At 43.0% G+C, this 23,130-nt stretch overlaps 1 protein-coding gene across 1 annotated transcript in view; it reads right to left on the reverse strand.

The window, feature by feature from the left end:
- slc9a7 (solute carrier family 9 member 7) overlaps positions 1-21,032 on the reverse strand; it is a 29,699-nt gene extending 8,667 nt beyond the window's left edge. The window contains 14 exon segments of the mRNA XM_073477010.1: positions 1,096-1,178; positions 2,361-2,424; positions 9,007-9,160; positions 9,446-9,557; positions 9,935-10,048; positions 11,354-11,442; positions 13,516-13,621; positions 13,716-13,857; positions 14,177-14,282; positions 14,388-14,500; positions 14,605-14,681; positions 17,124-17,201; positions 17,287-17,489; positions 20,465-21,032. Of these exon segments, the coding sequence (XP_073333111.1) occupies positions 1,096-1,178; positions 2,361-2,424; positions 9,007-9,160; positions 9,446-9,557; positions 9,935-10,048; positions 11,354-11,442; positions 13,516-13,621; positions 13,716-13,857; positions 14,177-14,282; positions 14,388-14,500; positions 14,605-14,681; positions 17,124-17,201; positions 17,287-17,489; positions 20,465-20,750 (1,727 nt within the window). The 5' untranslated portion in view covers positions 20,751-21,032.
- Between the last annotated feature and the right edge of the window lie 2,098 nt (positions 21,033-23,130).

The following is a 23,130-nucleotide window of genomic DNA, read 5'->3' on the forward strand; positions in this document are numbered from 1 at the left end:
TATCAATACACTTAATAGATTAGTTAAGCCATTACCAAGAAATTTTGGGTTGCCAGGTTGTGAAAGATTCTCCAAAACCCTTGGTACCAAAGCTTGGTATCACACTTGATGCTTTTTTTCAAGAGTGCAGATGTCTTCTCAACTTGGCAACCCAAAAGTTGCCATTATTCAAAAGCTTACACTGATCTATAAAAACATGGAACAATACTATCTCATAAAATACATTTTGCAGAAGCTAACTCAAACAGAAGACGGTTTAAACTATCTGTCAACTAAAATATAAACAGAAGCTGCAGTCAGATATTTCTCTTCCTGCAGTAACAAACCATTAAAACATTTCAGATAATGAATTATGGCTTTATAACATTGAGGACATCTGCCAGCAGGATATATTTGGAGTTTAAATCTGTATGGGGATTCTGTCAACAGCTGAGGGTAAAGTAATTTTGTGATGCTTGGCAGCAGTGCAGCGGAGAGCGAACCAGCGGGTCCACTGCCTCATTTTCCTAATTAGTCAGGCAGCATTGCACTGTGGGAAAAAAAACCCAGTTCCCCTTTCAACTGTCAACCGTCAGGTCACCGCTCGCTTTGATGATGACAGAGGCAGTCTGCTCTGTTTTCGGAACAAGTACATCCGAACAGAAATCAAACTCGGCAGTCCGCTAGCCAGAAAATAAAAGAAATGAAGTCACACCAGTCTCCCCACACCAGAGCTCTGCGTCATGCATGTTTACATCAGTCTGCAGCTCTGGGACATGAGAGAAATGAACCCCGCTCGCTTCAGCTGCGTCTAGCACGTGTCGCCAGGGAGAAAGTCTCCGCTGCAACACACAGCTGCTCCGCCCGCTACACAATCAGCCACCTGGGGAGGCAACTGTTGAGCAGAGAGAGGCTGGAGGGAGGAAATGGGAGGATGAGCTGCTCAACACGTTTTTTTCTCGAGTATTCTGATCCCCATACGCCAGGATGAGCCAACAAAGACACCGACTGTGAATGTGACTTTGATGGCTTATACAGCTATACAAGGTAAATAAAGCCCTGGACAATGATCCTGACTAGACTACAGACTTTCTTTGTACGGCAGAGGAAGGATACTTGTGATCGAAGGTGTACCACAGTCTGAAGAGCCACGCGCTCTCCTGTTTGGTTTTACTTTGTCCTTCAGCCTGAGGGCCGTCCTGGAGAAAAACATGGAGAAAAACATGGAGAAGTCAAGAGTTGATGTGACAAAAGATCTGGTAATGTTGAATATGTATGTAAATAACTATGTTTAACATTATTAGGCAGCTCTTTTTCTCCTCTGTCTGGGCCTCCTGGTGGAAATAAGGTCCTACACATGTGCCAATAATGCCTGAGCCTGGATCCTGCACAGGATCCAACATGTTGTTATCAGGCTAAAATGATCCTCATAATCTTCATCGTACAGTTTCTGAAACTCTACAATAAAATAATAGCTTTTATTTTTAATCATAGGCAATATGAGACATTGTTATTGGTGTTTTTACATTGTGCTCACACGTGCATGCAAGGTGCAATATGTAAGAACTGTCTGTTGAACTCGTGATCAAAACAAATATGGGACAGCGTATAACCAGAGTAACCGCTAGGCCTAGTAGCTGCTAACCATAGCTGCAGTTAGTTGGCTAGGTTAGCCGTGCAGTGAGTGGTGGGAAATGTAAGCTCGGAGCACCTGGAAGCATTATGCTATAAATAGATGTCATAATGTCACAACTGTCATTTCTTCTTTCATGATCTCATTGATAAATGTCATGTTGTTTTGTTCCAGTTGTCTGATGACAATCAGAAACTTTAGCTTGGTTTCTTATCCTGTATCAGGATCGTGGCAACATAACAGCGTCATAACCGCCCTGTGAAAATGAGTCATCTGTATCTGAAAATCAGTTCATATGTGGGGGTTCATTCTCATGTCATTCAAGTCCTGGTTTTTACCCGAGTATAAAAAGTTAGAATGAAAGTCCCCACAAGACTGAGAAGTAGCTCAACATCTAGATATTATAAGTCTGTGACAAACTAATCAGTGTAAATATAACATCACAGTCCAGCTCCATCATGACACGTGCTCCTCCCTCCCGACAGAAGTTTACAGCTCAACAGACCAGACGAGACTCATCATCGTAAGTTGAAAAACTACTGAAAAGTGGGCTCAAGCGTTTTGCAAACTACAACTTATGGTGCTCTTCTGCTTTCGCTTTCTTGTTCAGCAATTTTTTTTCTCCACAGACTGGGCTATTTGCTGACTGTGCTCCGTGGCAACACAAAATTGCAGAAGCAAAATGGCACTTTCAGCAGTGAAAGAAGCGCTGACAATTAAAAAAACAAGGTCTTGGTGGGATCCTCACCCCTTGTAAGACCTGGAAGCTGTCTCCACAAGGCTGCTGGTCTTGATCTGGGTCCACACCGACCCTGAAACACAGGAAGAAAGGAAGAAAATTCATGAAAATGTAATTGAGCTGTTAAAGCAATCACACTGTCCCAATCAGGAACATCTGTCAGCCTCTTTCACAGCTCGCGACCTTGTGATCTTCTTTCATGACGTAGTTTGAATTAACATGATTGTGTCGACTGTTCCCCCTTTAACACATAATAACCCTGTTTCCTTTTGCGACTACTGCACCTTGCAGGAAGCAGACCTGTCCTCTTTGTGGCTCTGCTGTGAGTCAGAAGTCGCTTTGAAAGCGAACACATCAAAGCGCTGATTGCGAGACCTTTGAGTGGCGGAGAAATGCTCCGAATTAGTATGCAAGGAAACCACATGTTTGGAGAAACATTTAGGAGATGAATGATATTACACAGTTTGTATAATTCAGTGTGAAACCCAGGAGGAAGAGATTCGCCATAGTTCGTTAACATTTTGGCTCATGACCCAAAATGCAAAACCACAACCTTGTAAACAGGCCAGGGTTGTCACCAGAATCAAAAGGTTCCCATCATGTCACCCAGTAACAGAGTCATTTCAGCATGCGAGATCATGTGATTAAACTAGTTATGTGTGACTGTTAGCAACGTCAAACATGCTGCATTTTCATGTTTCTCTCATTAAACCAAATCAAATTAAACTCATAAACTACACGCACATAATCCCAAAGGTCAAAGCTGATCCTTTACCCAGTATGTGTGGGTCGACAACTGTTGGTTTGTTAAATATGAAAAGAAATACTAAAATAAACTTAAAATACTTAAAATATAAGGTTAGAGCTGCAATGGTACGAAAGTGTCATGGTATGACAACATTGTCACGGTATTACACAATTATAATTAACATAAATGAGCTTTAATAGGATGAAAACAGAACGTGCTTTTAGTTGAACGAAGGCTTTATTATGATTTTACAAACTATTCCGTCTCGACAGACATGAAACTTGAACTATTGTTTTTTTGAATAATACGAATACTGTTAAATTCAATGCTGTAGATGAGACGATGTGCACAAGAAAGGACGGGCTGGGGCTAGCTGGTTAGCATGCTAACTTCAGTAGACATCCAATACATACATTGTACAGACTCTGACATAATGTTAACGCCGTTATTTCTTCATGATCTGATGATGGTGCCAGTTCAGTTTTAGAAATGCTGGCCATATCTCACACATTGCCCCTTTAAGGTCACAGCAGCACATGTTTTCAGTCTTCGTAGCAGGACATAAATCACTTCCCCGTGGTGTCTCTTACCAACAGGGACGGATTAAAACTGAACACAAGCAGATTTTAAAGGGGCACTTTTAATTCACATAAGCTCTGGAGCAGTTGAGTCTAATCCTTGTGGACAGAGGCCAGGGCAGAGATGTGTAGCCTTTCATGGTTAGATCTGAAACTACAACTGACACTGAACAGCGAGAGGTGAAACTAATGCGTGTGGTTATCTTTAGACTTTTCCATGACAGCCGAGCAGAGGAAACAGGCCATCAGCTCAGAGTGAACGAGTAACTGCATTTTTTCTTTCCACTCTGCACCTTCACAGCAGGCCACGGGCGTTCAGCCGCCTTTTAGCACTTTCTCCTTTATCAACTACACACAATCACACACAAACACACACACAGAGGATCTTCAGGGGGGGGAGGAGGAGGAACCTGCAAAAACAAAAGAGGTGCAAAGCCTGCTGGTGCTGCATCAGGAAGGATCTGTGTGAGATTAAGACGCAAATGGCTGAGGGGGGCCCCAGAAAAGGGGCCAAGCCCAACACACGTTTCCTGTGATAAGAAACACTATAGATCCAACACGTGTGTTCATTTGCACATGCGTACTTATGCAAGAGCTTCACTTCTCCATCTAACCTTTAATCCTAATCCTGAAAACCTCCCCTCCTCTCTCCTTAAACCAATCAAATATGCCTCGCAAGCAATTTCCTCTGCAGGGTTTCGGTCCTCCAGAGAAGACATGCGATACTGAACGCAGTAAAAATGGAGGACCGGTCATGACATCGCGATTACTTTCCCACCTTTCTCTTTTTGCACGTACTTTTCAAATCAGTTCGCACGTATCCGTCGAGCTGCTTCTGGGCAACAGTGCGTGTGATTTGTTCTTTGCACCGCTGTGTGAAAAAAACTGGCGGACAGTCCGCAGAGACACAACAAAGAAACAGACTCGGGTCCTCAGACAAGAGAAAGCCTTGAATAAAACACTCGATCACGCTTCAGCGGCTCCTCGAACAGCAGCAACCTCCAGAGGGGCTGCTGTGTGACGCACAAACCTGCTGTGATGCTGCTTCTCATGAATCCAAATCTAATTTATCGCGTACGAGTCTCAACTTTTCTCACGGCCCTTTATAGGTAACCGACGTTCCCTTTCAGCAGAAAAACAGAAGTAAAAAGTAAAAAAGAAACATCCCCATCTGAGGCAACCGCACACTTTCCCAACACCAGTAACTGTGAAAGAGTTTGCACTCATCCGGATACAGTACCTGAAGTACTCCCACTCTCCGTGTTGACATCGCTCTGCCTGCTATAGACCTGTATTCACACGGCGGCGGCCATTTTCCCGTCCGTGGCTGGAACGCTGGGATAAAGTTACGTTGCTGCACTCCAGGTTGCAAGCCGTATAAAACTTATAAATGTTATTATTTCACCACTTCAGCTGAAACAATGACGGATATCAGGCCATATTTCAAGATAAAACAACGTATTTGATTAACTATTAGCTCTCGTTAGCGTTCAACCACTTCCTAGCTAACGTTTCTGTTTGATTACTACCGGTGAATTTCACTTCCTGGCTTAAATACATGTTTCAAACATATATGTTGATATTTTAAAACAATTTTCTTATGGTGACATGTCAGACTATCACACACTAATGCTAGCTGGGAAAGTGGTTGAATGCTAACGTTAATAGAAGCTAAGGGGTTATCAAATATGTTGTTTTACTTTGAAATATAGTCTGGTGTCCTGCTAGATTTTTACTAACTATTGTGTTTTCAGTTGTTGATTAAACAGGGAGTGGTGAAACGATAGAAATTTGTCAGATTCCCGACATTTATAGGACTTTATGTTGAGGAAAATGGCCGCTGTGTGACTACAGTCTATCCTTTGCTGCCCCCGTCGCTGTCTCATCATCGACACACAGACTCGGCATCGAGCACATTAAAGTATTAGGTGGTGTTTTTAGCTATTGTTTTGTAATGTGTGTATAAATAACCATCTCTCATGTGTTTATATTCTCATATGATGGAGCTGGAACGGTCATGTAAGTCTCTGAACTCTGGCTTTTGATCTCACCATTAGATACAGATGAAGATTATAATCTTATTTTCCAAGAATCAGTTGTGCTTTGACAAAGTTCCCATATTTTCACACACAAGATTAAAAAGTGGACCATTCACATCATTTCGGAGGATTAAACGGTACGTCACCAGCCAGCGTTGGTTTTAATGGACGACGAGACGTAAATGAGAGTTTAAGCAGATAACAGTGACCGCTGAGTGTTTTAAGAACAGTAATTGGCAACTCGGTCAAACATGATCCTCTGTTATGGGGACATCCACTAATCCTCGGACTTTGGCGCAGAGGCTGAACAGATGTTCAGGTCGACGCATGAATAATGAAATATCTAGAACTATTCGACTAATAATTCAACTGCAGTTTCAACACGTATACGTCAGTAACACCTCCAAGACTTTCGCTTGACTCCAGTTCCTCTCTAACCATTTTACAACTCCTCTTCGCCTCTGTCTTTTCCTTCGAGGCTTTTTCTCGTTACTTGACCTGTTTGGTTGTATAATGCGGTCATGCGCAGGCTGTAACTGGTAGTTTTCCCTGTTCGGCCATTGCCAATAAGCAGGAGGATGCAGCTCTCTGTGCATCCACAAGAAGTTCTCTGTCCTGATTGAATGAAGTGTGCAGGGATACCAGGAAATGTGATTTCTCTTAACAGCATGAGCAGGAGGAGGAGAGACATGGGACCAAACACTCTTTAACAGTGATTACTGTGGGAATATAAAACGCTTATAGCTGCTCTAAATTAGCACCTCATCTTTTCAGTCACATATTTAGTCCAAAACACATCATTCCAATCATAAATGGCAAAAAAAAAAGCTTTTTCAGGCTTTTATCTGTAAAAGACTTCCCTCATTTCACAGCAGACGCCATCATCCCTCTACACCAGAGATCCTGAGTGGCAGCTGCTCGATTCACAGCTCATCTGAGTAGATAAGAGCGTCTATGCCTGCCCTAGAGCCTACAACGGCCAATGAGTGTTTGTGTCGACAAGTGACCCACTTTCTCTTCCCTCTCCTCGCTCCTGAGCCACTTACACGCCAGCCTCCAGGTGATTGAGGCATAAAGCATGTAGCCAATGAGACAGCAGCTCTAAATTAGCACTTCTTCTTCTTCTTCTTTTCTTTTATGGGACTTTTGACTGCCGTGTCGAATTATTTCACCACTTCAACTTCTTTTAGTTTATATGTCTTTGAAAAATGTTGCCTTTTCTTGTTGATATAGAGACGTTCTGCCAAAATCCAAAACTAAACCAGGAAATGTTTTCTCAAAAATCCTCACTTTATCAAAAAAAAACTCGAACGGAGACAAACTCAGTAAACTTCAGTGCAGATGCTGCAAGTGCACTTACAGCTGTCAACACGGGAGCTGACAGATTGTTCGCTCTTTCCTGCCCCAGCGTGATCGCATAGGGATCTCTTCCTCTCTTGATGGCTGCACTGCCGGTGCTGGGTGATAAGCTGTTCGCCTGCTTCCTTAGAAACCATCCATCAAAACCAGCAGCATCTCCTCTCACACCAGACATTTGCTATCCCAGCAACAGGCCTCCATCAACACCCAGAATCCCCGGGGCAGAGGACTGTGTCGTGAGAATAATAAATAACGCCTCACAGACGTGATCTTAAGTTTAAAATTTATGAAACGAAAACTCCTCAGGACTCTGAACAAGTAGTGAAAACATGTAAATTTATGCCGACGTACAGAGGATGAGACCAGGTTCACGGGGGATATCCGCCTGCCATGCACCACATGGCCCGGTTACCATGGCGATTAGTTCACAGGGAGATTTTGGCAGTGCTGTAAACCTCCACCGAAACACAATAGTTCCTGCTCCGTCCGAGGAGGCATTACTCATATTAAACAGAGCCTGTTCACCCCGTAATCCGCTTTGTCGTGACAAATAGTAGCTCCAAGTGCATCGCCGTCTGACAAAAAAACAAGTGAGGCCGGGCTCCAGATGGACCGATCCTGCCACCAATGATAACATCTCAGAGTTGGGACAGATCGTGGTGCAGCATCTTACATAAACAGGAAATGATTTTGACTTTTAAGAGCTGCCATTCAGGTGTTCAACCTGAGAGTGTGGTACTGGGACACTGGGGCTTCTGCAAAAGATGCAGCTGAAGTCTGTGTGACTTTAAAAAGGTCTGGATGTAAGAACATGGGAGGTGGAAAGTCAGCAGCGATGAGATCTCTAGCCCCATCTCCTGGACAATACCGCCATTCAGCAGAGAGTCAATTTAATCACGCAGGAGGAGAAAATAGTAAGGCTTAAAACAAAAACTGACATTTAACTGCACTACAAAAATAGAGAGCAGTTACCTCAGAAGCACCAAGGGGAAGTACATGCTGTCGTTAAACTCAGACAAGCTGTAATGCTTTCATTTCTTGCCTTTTTAGGCTGATTGCTTTATACATAAAATAACTGCCAAGGGGACCGACATGATACCCATAAAATGGAGATACTGCACGCTGCCTCTGGTTAATCTGCACAGAATGAAAGGGGGACGTGCAGCTCAGCTTTCTTGTCCACGTCAACTGGTTTCATTTGAGAAAATGTACGTTGTTGTGATCATTTACAGTCCACAGAAAATAAATGTATCTCTGTTTTGCTACAGACCAACCCCAAACAAAAAGCAAGCTCCATCAAAACATGACGCTAAGCTAGCTAACATTAGCTTTAAGCAGGAGATTAGCTATTGTAATTTTGATATGTGGAACTGACATAATTACAAAGATGAAATTTTCTCAAAATTGATATTTTTCATTTGCAAGAAATAATTAGCAAATTTAGCTTTAGCAAAGGTTAGCTCTCCCATCTCTTGCTAGTTGGCAGACGGTCTGTAGCAGAGCGTAGCGTAGTGCAATGGCAACAAAATGTTTAAATGTATCCGTACATTTTATCTTATTCCTGTGAGGGTGTCAAAGATGTCAAAAGATAATTCATGATGTTGCCCAGATGTAAAAACATTTACGCTCCTCTCTCGGAGTGTAAAAAATTAAGTGGTTTTAGTATCTATATGTGTTTTCACTTAATCTTAGTTAGACATCAAGGTTCATTATAATCTTTTAAACACCGTGCCTGCTTTCTTTAGCAAATAAAATATGTAAAATACTTATTATTGATAACTGATTTAGCAAAAAAGTGTATTTTTTTACCATAAAGCTATGGGTAGGCCTCTATATTTGATATTGTCTTACACAATTAGAAATCTTTTAGTTGCGAGGACTTTCAGATTTATCCAAATGCAGAGCAGCTGCTGAAAAATTAGTTACGTCACCTGATGTGAAGCCAGGACAGCATGGGCGTCGTCCCTCCGCCGAACACCCAGACAGTGAAGAAGACGATGAGCAGCGTGGTGGTGAACATCATCTGGCGGGCGTAGGTGGCTGTGTCTCGGATGGCCAAGGCGAACGCCATCGCCCCTCGCAGACCTGGAGAAGGTCACATCAAGAAATCATCCAATCGCATTAGAGCTGCGACGATTAGTCGATAAATCTACTAGTCTACTGAAAGAAAATTAGCTGTCTTGACAAATTATAGATTTTTAGAGCAAATTGAAGACTTTACCACGGCTTCTGAGAAATTGTGAAGGGCCATATCACAATTTTTTTAGCATTTCATAGACTAAAAGATTAACTCTTCATGTAAAAATGATCGATGAGCCCTAAATCACATTTAATCTCAAGAAAAAAAGGGAAAAAGATGCTTTTCCACACCTGCAAACATCATCATATGCTGGAAGTTTCCCTTGATCTTGTGCCTTCTGCCGAGGTTGAGAAGGAAGGACAGCGGGTAAATGTTGAAAGCTCTTCCGATGAATATGGCGATCTGACGGGCAGGTCAGGACGTCTTTAACAGAACAATGTAACGCTTCAAGGACTCGGGGAACGGCGTCTCCTGACTCAAGTGATACATGAAAATGAAGCAGCAAAATCTTTCTCACAATGATCTGATTGTCTTTTTCGACATAAATAGCACAAAAATCCTCCACAAGGTTTTTTTTTTTTTAAATCATGACCCAGTTCTACAGCCGTGGAAAAAGAAAAATGCGTGTGTGCTGTGCCCCAATCAGAACCAGGCTTACAGACAGTGTGTTACTTAAATGAAAGGATGTGAAGTTGTGGGCAGGATTGTGAAAAAGTCTTCACCAGGCAATGTGCAAAAGTTCACAGAATATCTGAAATGTGCAGGACAGCAAAGGATACAAAAGCCCCGATGATGAAGATCGGGCTGAAGATGTGATTCTGGAAGGTGAACAGAGCCAGACCCATGTAGGAGAAGATGAAGTTCTCAGCCAGGAAGTGAAGCACCTCAAAGAGCTGCACGGAAAACATAACATCGTCATGAATTCGGTTGAGAAACGTCTGAATACACAGCAGGAACACCAGTAAAAATGGACATAAAGGACTTTTTGAAAATGTTCAGCATCAGTGAAGGAGTTTCAGGCAAAGTTTAACACACTGCGCTGCTTAGAAGACACTCCTCTCCTCTCCCTGCTTCTCTGAGCTACGCTACTCATCTATTCCCTCAGAATCCCAGGAAAGCTTTGGGAGTCGTTTCTTCTTATCGCTCTCAGGCTGTCGTGATGATTACAGAGCTGACTGCGTCTATGTTGCTCTGAGGGGGCGGCGCAGGACCAAGGGCGAACGCGCCGTGACGTAGATACACATGAAAACGTGTGAAGTAACTTTAAAAAGGAGAGGTTCATCCATCTCCTAAAGTTTCATAGTCCACAAGACATTTCTGGAGATTTACAGCAAAACAGCGCTGCAGCAGTCTCCTAAACAACCGGAGTAGATGGAGACTTGTTTGAAAATGTAAATAGACAAGTGGAAAAATAGGGTTCATAAGGCTTCTGAGGCAGAATCCAAGTGTCTGGAAGCCCTGAGATCCAATATTGATTTGAAAAGACGTTATTTACACCATTTTTTAAAGCTGAACTCTTCACCTTAGCATCTATGCTTAAAGGGTTAGCATGCTACCCGTCTGAAGCTGTGTATCGAGGGTGTAAATAATGTTCTTTCAAATCAGTTCGGGATTTCAGGGCTTCCAGTGACGCTGGACGAGCTGTTTGAAGCCACTTTGTTATTTTTTCAGTAGTCTTTTCACATTTTAAAACAAGTCCCCATCTACTTCAGTTATTTACTGAATGAACGAATTTTACTTTGAATGCTCCGACGCTGTTTTGCTGTGAAGCTCCAGAAAAGTTTCTTTAAATTCAACGTTCCCCCGACTTTCCATCAGCCTGACAGTAAGTGGATAGTGACTGAATTTTCTTTTTTTTTGGGGTGAACTCCTCCTTTAATCTTACCATTGTAATATTCGTACGCTGTTCTCTTTCAAACCAAATAACAAGAGCGTGCCACGACACTGATCCAAAATATGTCACGCTGCGTTGTGTCTACACGCTAATCTGTACCCTGTCCTCAAGACTGAACCCCCTCTGGGAAACTAAACGATCATGTCAGGAGGGATGTCCTCAGACAACCCCGATTAAGGTCACAGCAGGCTGATCACTGAGCCATCTGGCAGCGGGGCCTCGAGCACCCTGTTCGTACTATCAGGGGGTTCGAAACGGCCCAAAGTAACCGAGGCTGCGTGGGCAGGAAGCGGTCAGACGCTACCTGCTTGGTGCGTTTCGTGGACTCTTCAGAGAGGTTGTTGTAGGTGTAGTGAGCCTGCGTGATGCCACAGAACAGCACGGCCACGACGCCTGTAGAGCAACACACACACACACACACACACACACACACTCAGCTTCAATACAGTGAGTCAAACAGGCAGAGGGCGTTGCAATTTGGACATGCATTTGACAATTCGCTCATTTTTTTTAGAAAAATGAGAAGCGAAGATTAGGTTTGCAGTCCTCTTATTGCTATGGGTATTATATTATCTGTTCATTTCATCTGCTGCACATCTGCTGCATAATCTGAAGTTAAATCCCTGTCACGTTTCATTTGCATGACAGACAGTTTCAGGTCTCTGCGGATGGTTTACCAGCACTCGGTTTAAACTGCTCATAATTACGTTATCCAACATAATCAACAACATGAGCGAGCTCAGAATTTAAAGGCTCCATCTAGATAAAGTAAAGTGCTGAGTTCTCATTCAAGTAGTTATCAGGAAAAACCTTTACAAAACTACTTTGAGGCTTGAATTTATTTTTTTTTTTTGATGAACTGGGAGCATGGAGTTTAAAAATAAGGGCTAAGTTGCATTATGGGAAATGTAGGATCTGTTTTTTTGGAGCTTGAGACCGACTAAAGTCAAAAACTGAGGATATCTTTGTCTCTGCTGCTTCAATTTGGATAATTGTTTCACAAATCACTGGTGTGCACCTTTAATCTTCTGTTATAGAGAAGGAAAAAGCCGACGTGATGTGTAAGTAAGTTGTTGGGCTGATGACAGTCTGAGCAAAACCTTTTTCCACATTTTGGATCAGAAACAAATAGATCATATCTGGAAGTCTACAAGTTAGTAAACTTCTTTCAAACTAAAAAATAAGAGAGTAGGCTTTCAGTTTACTTTTTAGATATCAGAGATATACTTAATAAAAGCTACACTTAAGTATACTTGGTTTATACCGTAAAGTATATAGTCTAACTATATCTGGCTTATACTGAAGTTAAGTTTTCCTTTTTTTACAGAAAATGTGTGTTTCCTGGTTTTAAACTGGGACGTCGATTTGAGTTGTCATTATGTTCTTACACTTTGGCATCCACTACAATATTTGTTTGTTTTTTTGTGTACTCAAAGTCTACTCATCTTACACTAGTATACTCAGAAGTTCACTTTTATAAACCTAAAAGTGAGCAAATTTAGTCCCAAGAAGCAGTGATGTAGTGTAGCAGTCTGACACAGTGGGTCGGACTGGCTATCTGTTTTTGTTTTGGGCTGAATTTCAAACTCCCCCTGGACTGACTGCAGTGGATTCAGGTCACCTGTTCGCCAGGTGTGGAGACTGACTCCTAACTAACGAGTGGAGGCAGCTTGGGCCTGGGGGGGCCAGCCAGAAACTCTGGTCTGTTTAGGCCCATATTTAGATTTCTTTGCTGCCCTGTTTTGTTCTAGCTGAAGGAAATTGTGTTTATTGTTCAGCCCAGTTAGTGAGCACAAAAAGTCAGCAGTCAGCTAGCCTACCTGCATCAGGGCCGTCCTCATTTGTGCAAGTGTTACCTGACTTACAAATAAGCAGACACCTGCAGGTTTGCTTTTCTTTATCTTAACTGAAACCCAAGCCCATATACACCTTCAGATGTTCCCATTTTGTTTCTATTGGGGACTTGAGAGCTCGTAAAAGCACATTTCAGTCTGATTATCCCCTGAAGAGGCATTTGTTCATTATCCAAGTAGTTGACATTTGGCGTTCCCTGTAAATATACATATTTTTTGTTTATATTTTTATGCAGGTTGGAGCTGGTTTGTACCGCCACAGTAGTATCCTTGCAAGTATACAACAAGTACATTGATGTTAGAGAACTTGGTACATAAAGTACACTTGAAGTTTATGCTTGATAAGATTAAGATTAAGTTTACAACTTTTTTGTAGGAAGAATTTCAAGAATGAAAAGCAAGTCGAGTTGTTTTGACTCAGCGTTTCGTGATATACAGGACTTTGACCTGGATGACTGAGAATCAGACGGACGTTTGATGCATTCAAGTCAAAAAGACGTCTGTCAGATGGTGAATACGCAGGCGTCTTTTACCATCCTGACCACAACCCTCAAAGTACCTACTTCCCAAAAGTACATCTACCTCCGTCACAGCCCCGCCCTGACCAGCTCACCTGTGAACCCGCAGGCTTCGGCCAGCAGGAAGGTGCTCCAGGACATGAGGAAGAAGAGGGCCGTCTCCAGCAGCGGGAAACAGTGCAGCTTGGTGAACTTGGTGACGTGGAAGTCGAGTTAAAGACACAAAACGCCAATATGGAAATTAGACTTCATCTTTGCATGTTCATTTTAAAGAAGGGAACAGAGAAAAGGATATGAGAGCGGTGACGACTCCTGTGGCTGCTCCCATCACAAAGGAGCCGCTGAAAATACCCAGGAAAACCCCGACCGACTTGAAGAAGGCCGCGGCGTCGAACATGTGCGTGTTTGCTCCAGCCGGCTGGTAAGCCACAATCGACCTGAAATACAGAGAGAACATGTTGTGGCAGGTGTTGGAAAATTATCTCTTGTGTCCATGAGTTGTTTAACTACTTATTTTGCAGAATGAGATAAAAAATGGTCACAAACAAATATTTAGCAGTAGGTGATCTATAATCGTCCAGCAGAGGGAGGCAGAGTGCCGTCTGTCTGTCTGTCTGTCAAGTGGAGCAGCGATGCAAAGCGGTGCTGCTCCATCTCACATGTCAGTGATGAATTTCAACATCAGGAGGAGAAAAAAAAGCTCAAACCACAGAGGGAGAGCTTTTATCTGGTGGAAAAGGATGCAAAGTGACTTACGATGAAAGCACAATGGCCACCGCGTCGTTCATGACACTCTCTCCAAACAGCAGAGCGTAGAGATCCCCGTCTGCGTGGAGCTCATTGAAGATGGCCAACACCGTCACTGCACAGGGATTAGGACAGAAAAAAACATTCAAACAGCAGTTAGTTTTAAATATACAGCCATGAACGGCATCACATCATCCGGGTCAGCATGTGTATGTGTCACCTGGGTCTGTGGCGGAGATGATGGCACCAAAGAAAAGGCAGTCGGTGTAGTAGAACTTGTCGGTGAGCTGTCCGACCACTTGCATCAGTTTGACCACGCCGTACATCAGATTCCTGCGGGTGGAGACCAAGAGATACATAACACAAGCTCACAACGGATTGATTATAAGGCTCCTGATTTTAAACTGACATATCATAAACAGGAGGTGGACACTCACCCAATAACAAAACATGAGATGGCAGTGCCAAGAAATGCATAGGTTATAATGGAGCCAAGATTCCTGAAGAAGTTTCTCTGGAAGAGGAAGAAAAAAGGAGAATAAGCTGAGGGCAGGGAAAGAAAAGTAAGGAAAGGTAAAACTATGGTGGCCCTGAGGGTCAAAGCACAACAACGTTTCATTAAAACACAAAAACACTTTGGACAACATTTTACGAAAATGTCTAAATGTGTTTTCTGACGTGTTTTCTGACATGTTTTCTGAAATGTTGTGTTTTCTGACATGTGTTTTGTCAAATGTTGTGTTTTGTTAAACGTTGTCATGTTTCGACACTGCGTACCACCACAGAAAACTCCCCGTCAAACAGGACCAGAAACACAAACAGATTCAGCCGTTTGACTGGTTATAAAACAAACAAAGTAGCACAACACAAACACCTCTCCGGATGGTTTTAATGGCCAAGTTCCTTGTGTCTACAAACTAGAAATGCTGATTCAGATTTCTCCAGGAAATGAGCCTTTCCCTTAGTGACTGTCAGGAGTGAGTTTTTGTGAAAAACATCAAAACATCAAAGAATCGAGCAAAAAGGAGGAAAACTACTGTGATAAGTACACTGGGGATGTACATGACGGATCATTCTCACAGTTAGATGACGCACGGCTAATTATGACAGCTTAGCACATCAGTTACAGTCCAGTGTGTTTCGCTACGGTGATCTAAAGCGGATAATTAACTGAATCGACACGTTAACGAGCACAGAGACACAAACTTCTCTCTAAAGCTGTTAACATTGTGTTGCAAATGAACTCCCACTGCAACAGAAGATTTGAAGACATAGTATTTTAAAGAAAAAGGCTAACGTGACCCCTGGACTCCCATTTCCTGAGGCCCGTTTGAGTCAGCAAATTCCATTTTGAATTACAGTTTCACTCGACAAACAAAAAAGCCTGTAGATTCATAGTTTTGTAATAGCTATAAACCGTCACAGAGAGACCTTTTAAACACTCAGCTGAAAGCATCTTGTAGAAAACTACTACTACTCAGCAGCGACTAGAGTTCACAGCAGCTGAAACAATTGGTTGACAGCCGTACAGTGCCTATATATCAACAAGCCCGAAAGTTTGTCCTGAATCCAGACTTTTAGTAAAAGCCTGGTGTGTCGACACTGGAAAAAGGACAAAGGTTTACTCAAATGATTCGTTAGCAGACAAAATGCAGTCGAATTTTGAGTGTGCTGTTGATGGATACTATTCTCCCACAATGCAATGCACAAAGGAAGTGAAGGTGCTGCTCATAGCTAGGATTTTTTTTTATAAATTGGTGGTGGTGGTGAAACAGCTTGTAAAAAGCAATCTCACTGAAGATATTTTGCCTCCTGTTTGTCAAGTTTAACTGCAGTGACATTCAAAAGACAGTTTGATGGATGTCTGATGTTGCAATTAGTGTTAAAACTGTGAATTAAAATAATGAAGTGTGGATTTTTTGTATTGACCAACGGTAAAACAGTATATTATGACTAGAACTGCATTGATTAGTGGATTAGTTGCCAATTATTTTAATAACTGATTAATCGGTTTGAGTAATTTTTTAAGAAAAAAGTCTTAAATCTCTGATTCCAGCATCTTAAATGTGAATATCTTCTGGTTTCTTTCCTCCTCTGTGACTGAACTGAATATTTTTGGGTTGTGGACAAACACACTGTCCTTCAACATTTAACAAATCGGTTAATCAAGAAAAATATTCAACAGATTCATCGACAGTGAAAACAATCACTGGTTGCAGCAATTTGTTGACATTAAATATTTATGACTATTCCAAATTTCATGGCAGCCCTATCACACGTCTGCTGAGTTATTTCAAAGGCCGACACTGCCATCCAGAGCCACGCTGCTAGCATTGCTTAAAGCAGCATTCAAGCTAAACCACTTCACTCTAACCCTCCGTCCGATCCTTCAGACGATGCTCTGCACAGGAGCACAAGAACATTTCCCCTCGTTCATCTGATATCATCCATCACCGTGTAATTGGAAAAGGCGGAGGGAGTGCCCTCACAGTGAGATCATATATCAGATGTCACCAGCTGTTTAAACACATTTTCGCTCTCCATTACTTCAAGGTCGGGGCACTGAAGCACCTTCAACTCACAATTCTCATGCATAAAAATCACCACCTGCCGTCAGGGAAATTCTCATAGGCGATGGATTAATGACTAAAAAGTGCAGCGCTGCCACAGGGATTCCCCGAATAAAACAAATCTGTTGGTCTACGACAATCAAAAGCAGAAACGTCTCATCTTACTATTGTCAGATTTTTTTGCCAGGTACTAACACCAGAGAGGAAACAAAAGACATCTGCTCTGGACTTCCCCTCAAAAGGGCCACTTATGTTCGGTAAACACCAAACACTCTCAGTGTGGTCGGTGAGGGGTTTTTTTTCTTAGCAAACCATCTGTCCAATGAGACAGCAGTTTGTGGCAGCATCTATGGCACGAAGGCTGAAGTTTACTTGCAACATCTCACCTTCTTCAGGCTGTACCCAGCGTGGAAAATGATTGGAGGCAGCAATATGTTGAAGAATACTTCAGGGTCGAACGTCACCTGCAAAAAGATCAGAAAAAAACAGAGTTAACGTGGTTAATGTGGCAAATTCAGACCTGAAGAGTGGTTGCTTTTTTTGTTTTACCTTTCGCAGCATATCATTCTGCTCCACGTTATGAATCTCCCTGGAGTTGATCTCCCCTTTGAGGGTGTACTCAAAGAACTTGCCGCTGACATTAAGCAGCAGGGTGCTGACAGGCCCCTCCTTCAGCGAGCAGCTCGGGGGTGTCTTGTTGTGGTAGCTGGTGGCGGGGATGCCGTAACGCAGGATCACACCTACCAGCAGACCTGCGGATAAAATGCAGGTGAAATATAAAGATTTAGACTTTTTTTTGTTATGGCTTTCTAATAAATGCGGGGGCCAAAAATCACCCCAAAAAGAAACGCCAACAAAATCAAACCCCATCCAGTCAATAATGTTTCAGGTGCTTCTGCTGCACAAGCCACCGGGATCAGGCAAGTGACACGCAGCGCAGCAGAGCAAAGGAAGAGAAATGAGGAGATGGTAAAGCAGAGGCTTGTGGGGAGAGCTAAAGACAGGAATAAAAGGAATGAGGCAGCCAGTTAGAGAACATAAATCCTCTGATCAGATGGCAGTTATCTGCAGGAGACATGGCAAAAGGAAAGCTGTCAGCTCACTCTTCCCCCCCCAGAGGGTTAACCTCGGACATCACACACACCGGCCTCACCGCACGTACACTAAAAGTGACAGTTTTGTAACGAATAATCTTTGAGAATAAAACCGCCCGTTGTTTCAATCTCTTGCAAAATACCCTCGAGTTCACAAACTTTAGGTTCTTTCCAGTGAAAGGGAAGTTCCATGTTTTCAAACTAGGAAGTACCAAACAAGGAAAACAAGCATTTGACAAGATGTCGGCCCCGTGTTTAAACTGGCACCGAAGACTGTCATGTACGTTTTCTGATTCAACGATTAGTCTTGATCAACACGCCACAATACACGTCTGAATATACCGACTGAAAACACAGGATTTCTGTAAAGTCTGCTCTTTATACAGCAAGTCAATATTGTCACAAAGTACCCGCTTGGCAGCACTTTAACACTGGCGATAGTCTAAAAGATAAAAACAGTGCTTGGACACTGTAAGTTCCAACTTCATCACATAAAACTGAATCCAGCAAAAACCAGAATGGCACTCCTTCCCTTACCTCCGCCACGGCCTTTAACTCAATAAAGGCCTAAGCCAATATCAAATACAATTTGATTATTTAAATCAGCTACATCCGGATTCTTATTTGCATCTGCATCAGATTGTTCTCACTCGTAGATACCAGCCACGTAAAAGCGTCTGTTTTTTGTTTTTTTTTCCTTCATCAAGATCCATGTATCATTCTCCACGTCAAAAAAACTGCAATGTTAAAGAAAGTGAGATAAAAGTTCCAGGATCCGTCCCTTTATCTGGATCTACACCAAAACTTAATAGGGTCTATTCTGGGCCGAGACCCATCCTCCATCCAAGTTTCGTGGAAATCCGTTCAGTAGTTTTTGTGTAATCCTGCTCACAAACCAAAAAACAGGCGAAAACGTGACCTCCTTGGCGAAGGTGATAATATTTCTAGGAGCACGGGGGGCCAACAACTTGACTGAGGGAACAATAGAAGTTTAAAACTCTATTGCCACGTGTTTATTAACACATATAACACAAAATGTATATGCACAAAAGCCCTTATAATAACAACGCTCCCAAGTATATTGGGAACATAGTAAATCTCAGCTGTCATATTTCTTCAGTGTCTGTTTTGGGCCTGCTGCCAGGACCTGGCCTATATTTGTGGAGCTGGAAAATGAAACTACAAAGACTGAGCTGAGCTGGAAAAACGCCAAATCACAGTTTACTTTTAAAGCATTTAAGAAAACAAGTCAAAGTCTGACTTTTTTATACGAGATCTCTGGTTAATAAGTGACGTTTGCAGCACGGACTGACACTTCTGATAACGTATAAAGAAAAACGAGCTACGGACGCAGTGACTGTCGCTGTGTTTAGAGACATTATAACTGAAATAGCTCAATTCAACATTCCTCAGAAGATACTGTGGCAGTGCTCGCCGACTCCTGTTATGTGATCATGTCGTCGGATGATGAAAGACAGACTTTTATTTCATAAAGTAAAAGACTTTCTCCTCTGAATTTGGACTCAAGTTGCTGGGATACGAGTCTGATCTCCGTCGATTTCACAACTGAGCATGTGCAGTTTGGTTTTATAGCATTTAAGCCTGTTCAGTGAGCATTCGGCGCTTATGTTGACGTCCCTGTAGGAATAAAAACAAACTCGCTGACACATCCAGACCCCAGCTGATGACGGCCTCACACACTGATGGATGTGACGATGCATGTAGTTTTGGGGGAAGACATTTTAATCAGAAGAGAAAGATCTTTTTTTTTTTAATGCCTGAACAAACTGAATAAACAAACTGACCTTAAAGGACAACACAGTTCATACTGTTGTACTTTGTTTATATGTGGCGGACCCTGCCACCGTTCTAGCTTCAAACAGTGCTCTGGGGAGCTTATTTTCCTCTGACAACAGCTTGTTTGTTCACTTACGGGAAAAATAAATATTTCTGAGTTTGTATTATTACCTCATTAATATTGTAATATAATAAAATTGCCGCTCACTCAAAACAGACAAACATGAGGCAAAACTACCCAGCACCACTTTCATTTCTCTGACTTTGTAGCCTTTAACAACACACAGACGATGGTCATCTCCCCTGTTTTGAGATGCATGATTGTCAGTCAGCAGTAAGTCCTGTAGTGACTACATGCACATGCCAAACATGTTTAAATCTTTCCCTGTCTTGTCTCATTTCCTCACAGCAGATAAAAACAATAAAGCCTCCATCAAGGTCACTGTAATCTCATTCATTACCCCCACACAGACGCGTCTAAGTGGCCCTCAGATGCAGGAGTCAGGGTGCTGTGCTCCCAGTCAGTCAGGGATGGAGCTGCAGCTCTGGTGGAGACTTTTTGAGACGAGGCTGAGCAGCCGACAGCACCTTCTAGAAATTAGACCAGCCAATTAGGAGCTGTGTGTGTGCGCGCTGCTGGGAATGCGGAGGAGGTGCGTTTTTTTTTTTTTTTTTTTTTTGTTCAGACTTAAATCATCTTCAGCTTTATCTCCCCATCGCCTCTGTGCACCACGAGGGAGACTGAATCATGCAAAGCCTGCGGGAAGGTGGCGGCGGTGGTGGTGGTGTGCGTGTGCGTGTACATGCATTCAACATATAAGCCCATAAGCCCTCACCGTAAATCATTGCCAGTCCGGTTTCGTGAAGGAAACGGACCCGTCTGTGCTTGAAGAGCCATATGGTGAGAATGGTTAAGGTCAGCAGTAAGATGAACGTCAGCAGATTAACGCTGTCCTGTCGGTGACTTTCCTCAGCCTCCTTCTCGGTGGCAAGTTCTTCCATTGCGTCGTCCTCCGCCTTCAGTCCTGCCGACGCGGCGCTCAGCAGGATCCACACGGGCAGCAGCGTCGTGTCCAGCGCGGCGAGGACTCGGCTGCGCGTCGGCCGTCGGAGAGCGTCCATGGTGCAGGATGCTGCTGACTGCACACCGCCTCTATGCCATGTCACTGCTGGAAGGTAGCTACAGCTGAGCCGAGTGGGGAAAACAATCCGGTGCTCGCCGACTGTCGAGTTCAACCTTTTAAAGGTACACTACTACTGCGCGATGTGGTGGTGGTGGGGGGGGGGGAGAAAAAAGGGCGACGGCGGGTTTGAGACTGCGCTGCCCTGGTGGAGGAGCCCCGGATCACACCGTCTTACAGCCACTCACCAAGCGAGTCGGCTGCTTTTCAACCGACTGAGTCATTGTCCTGAGATTTTTTTCCTTTTTTTTTTTGATGATTGTGCAGTTCAGCGCGCCTCAAAACAGGAAACGCGCACACACACACACACAGGCTTGTGTTTGGATGTTAGAGGTCCGTCTTTTGCAAGAAAAGTAGACGCACACATCCGCTTTGGGGAGTGTGTGTGGCCTTGGTAGTGATAGTAGAGGAGAGGAGGGGGGGTGATACCAGGAGGGCACAGCTGGAGGGAGGAGGGGGAGGGGGGGAAGAGCAACCCAAGACTTTAAAGTGGCACTAATCAATAATGTTAAATTAATCATGGATCTAAAAGCTGGCCAATGTGAGAGGAGTCCCCTTGTAGCGATGAACCCACTGAGAGTAATGACCCGGCACCGCAGCTCCTCTCAGTGCTACGGAGCCTTTTTAGCTCCTTTCAGCTCGTTGTTTTGGTTTCACGGCCACTTCTTTATAATTTCTTTCGCTCTCACCCAAACTCTTTCCTCTTGTAGCAGGCAGCTATTTCAGCAGGCTGTTTTCCGGTCCACAGCCAGGCAACGGTTTTTATCTCGCCGTCGGCTGCGGCAGGGACTGAAGTGTAGTCCATATCCTACATGATTTATGGCTTTTGTAGTTTTTTTTTCTTTTTTTTTTAGGCAGGCAGCCACGGAGAAGGAGTGATCTGCCACGACACGCAGGCAGATGAATAAAATAAAATGAATTTGATTTAAACGCTTGAATGATTTACAGTTACATACAAGTAATTGTTTCTTTCTCCAAATGACAGACAGTTGACTTTTACATGCACAAAAATGCAACATAATGCAATAAAGGAAAGGCAATAACCCCAAAAATCATAACATGACCTCTTTAAAATGCTACTTTTACCTACATTTACCTCATTATTCAACACCGGACATTGTAACATACATGACAGATAGTAGGAAAAGCATTACAGGTCCCATTTGAATCTCTCAGTCAGACAGAAACACAGCTCCAAATGAAAGCCAACCATACTCTGTTTAACACATTAGCCACAGCCACTTTATAAGGCCATACTTAGCAGCACTGCTCCCAAGACGCCAAAATAATCAATTAATGCAGGTTTAATTATTTTAGTTTATCTTTAATAAATAAGCATTCAATCAATGACTGACTTGATGGGAGCTTGGACGTGATAGGACGCACACACACACTAAGCTGAGTGAGCGGTAGGGAAGTGAAAGTGAGGAGGGGTGGGGGTGGGGATGCGGGTGGGAGGGTCATTCAGCAGCCCCGGGGGCCCCCAAACAGGTTAATCCAGCCATGCCTTGTGCCATCATGCGCTGTAACAGAGATGTTTCTGGTTTCACACTGATTTAATGGACTATTAATGGACTGCACCGTCATTTTGCAAGCCATATATTGCGAGAAAGAAAGTGTTGTGGGAGTGAAAAGAGGATGGATTTCTTTCAGGGACTTTCAGCCTGATGCAATGAGAGCACCTGAAAGTACATTTAATTTAAAAGCAAATCAGCCATCACCTGCACCAGATGCTGTTTTAGTTTATGACTGTCAGCAATATGACAGTTGATGGGGGATAAAGGAAGTCTGGTGAGATGTTCTTAAGTAACATATCTCTACTTTAGCAGTGGTTAATCTGCCTGTGGGCTATTTTATTTTCTCACCCAGCCACTCTTATGCAACACAGTGTATGTAATTTAGCACTCGGATCAGATGCACCTTTTATAACTCCTTCACCGTACACCGTTTGAGCTGCACATCAGTCACTTAATGGTTTTGTGGTTGCACAGAATAAAAAAAGGGGGATGAACTGAAAGGCCCCGGCTTCAGAGCATCTTTCAAAGAGGCATGATGGGGGATTACCTATTATTAGAGTGGCCTAGTGGCTTAGTTGCAAGCTAATCTGATGTCTGGTTGGACGCTGTTACATGTTGTTTGTTGTGCATGATTGTGTTCTTTTTTACATCCACAGCTCAAACTGCATACACTGCAAATATATACAACTGGCTGGTGTGTAGCTGAAATGAACCCCACACTTTGCTTTATTCGTGCAGGGTTTGAGTCTTTTCAGTCATTTTATTTCATTAAGATGATATTATTATTTAATATAAGGTATGTTA

Source organism: Pagrus major, chromosome 11 (assembly GCF_040436345.1).
Source record: "Pagrus major chromosome 11, Pma_NU_1.0".
NCBI lineage: Eukaryota > Metazoa > Chordata > Actinopteri > Spariformes > Sparidae > Pagrus > Pagrus major.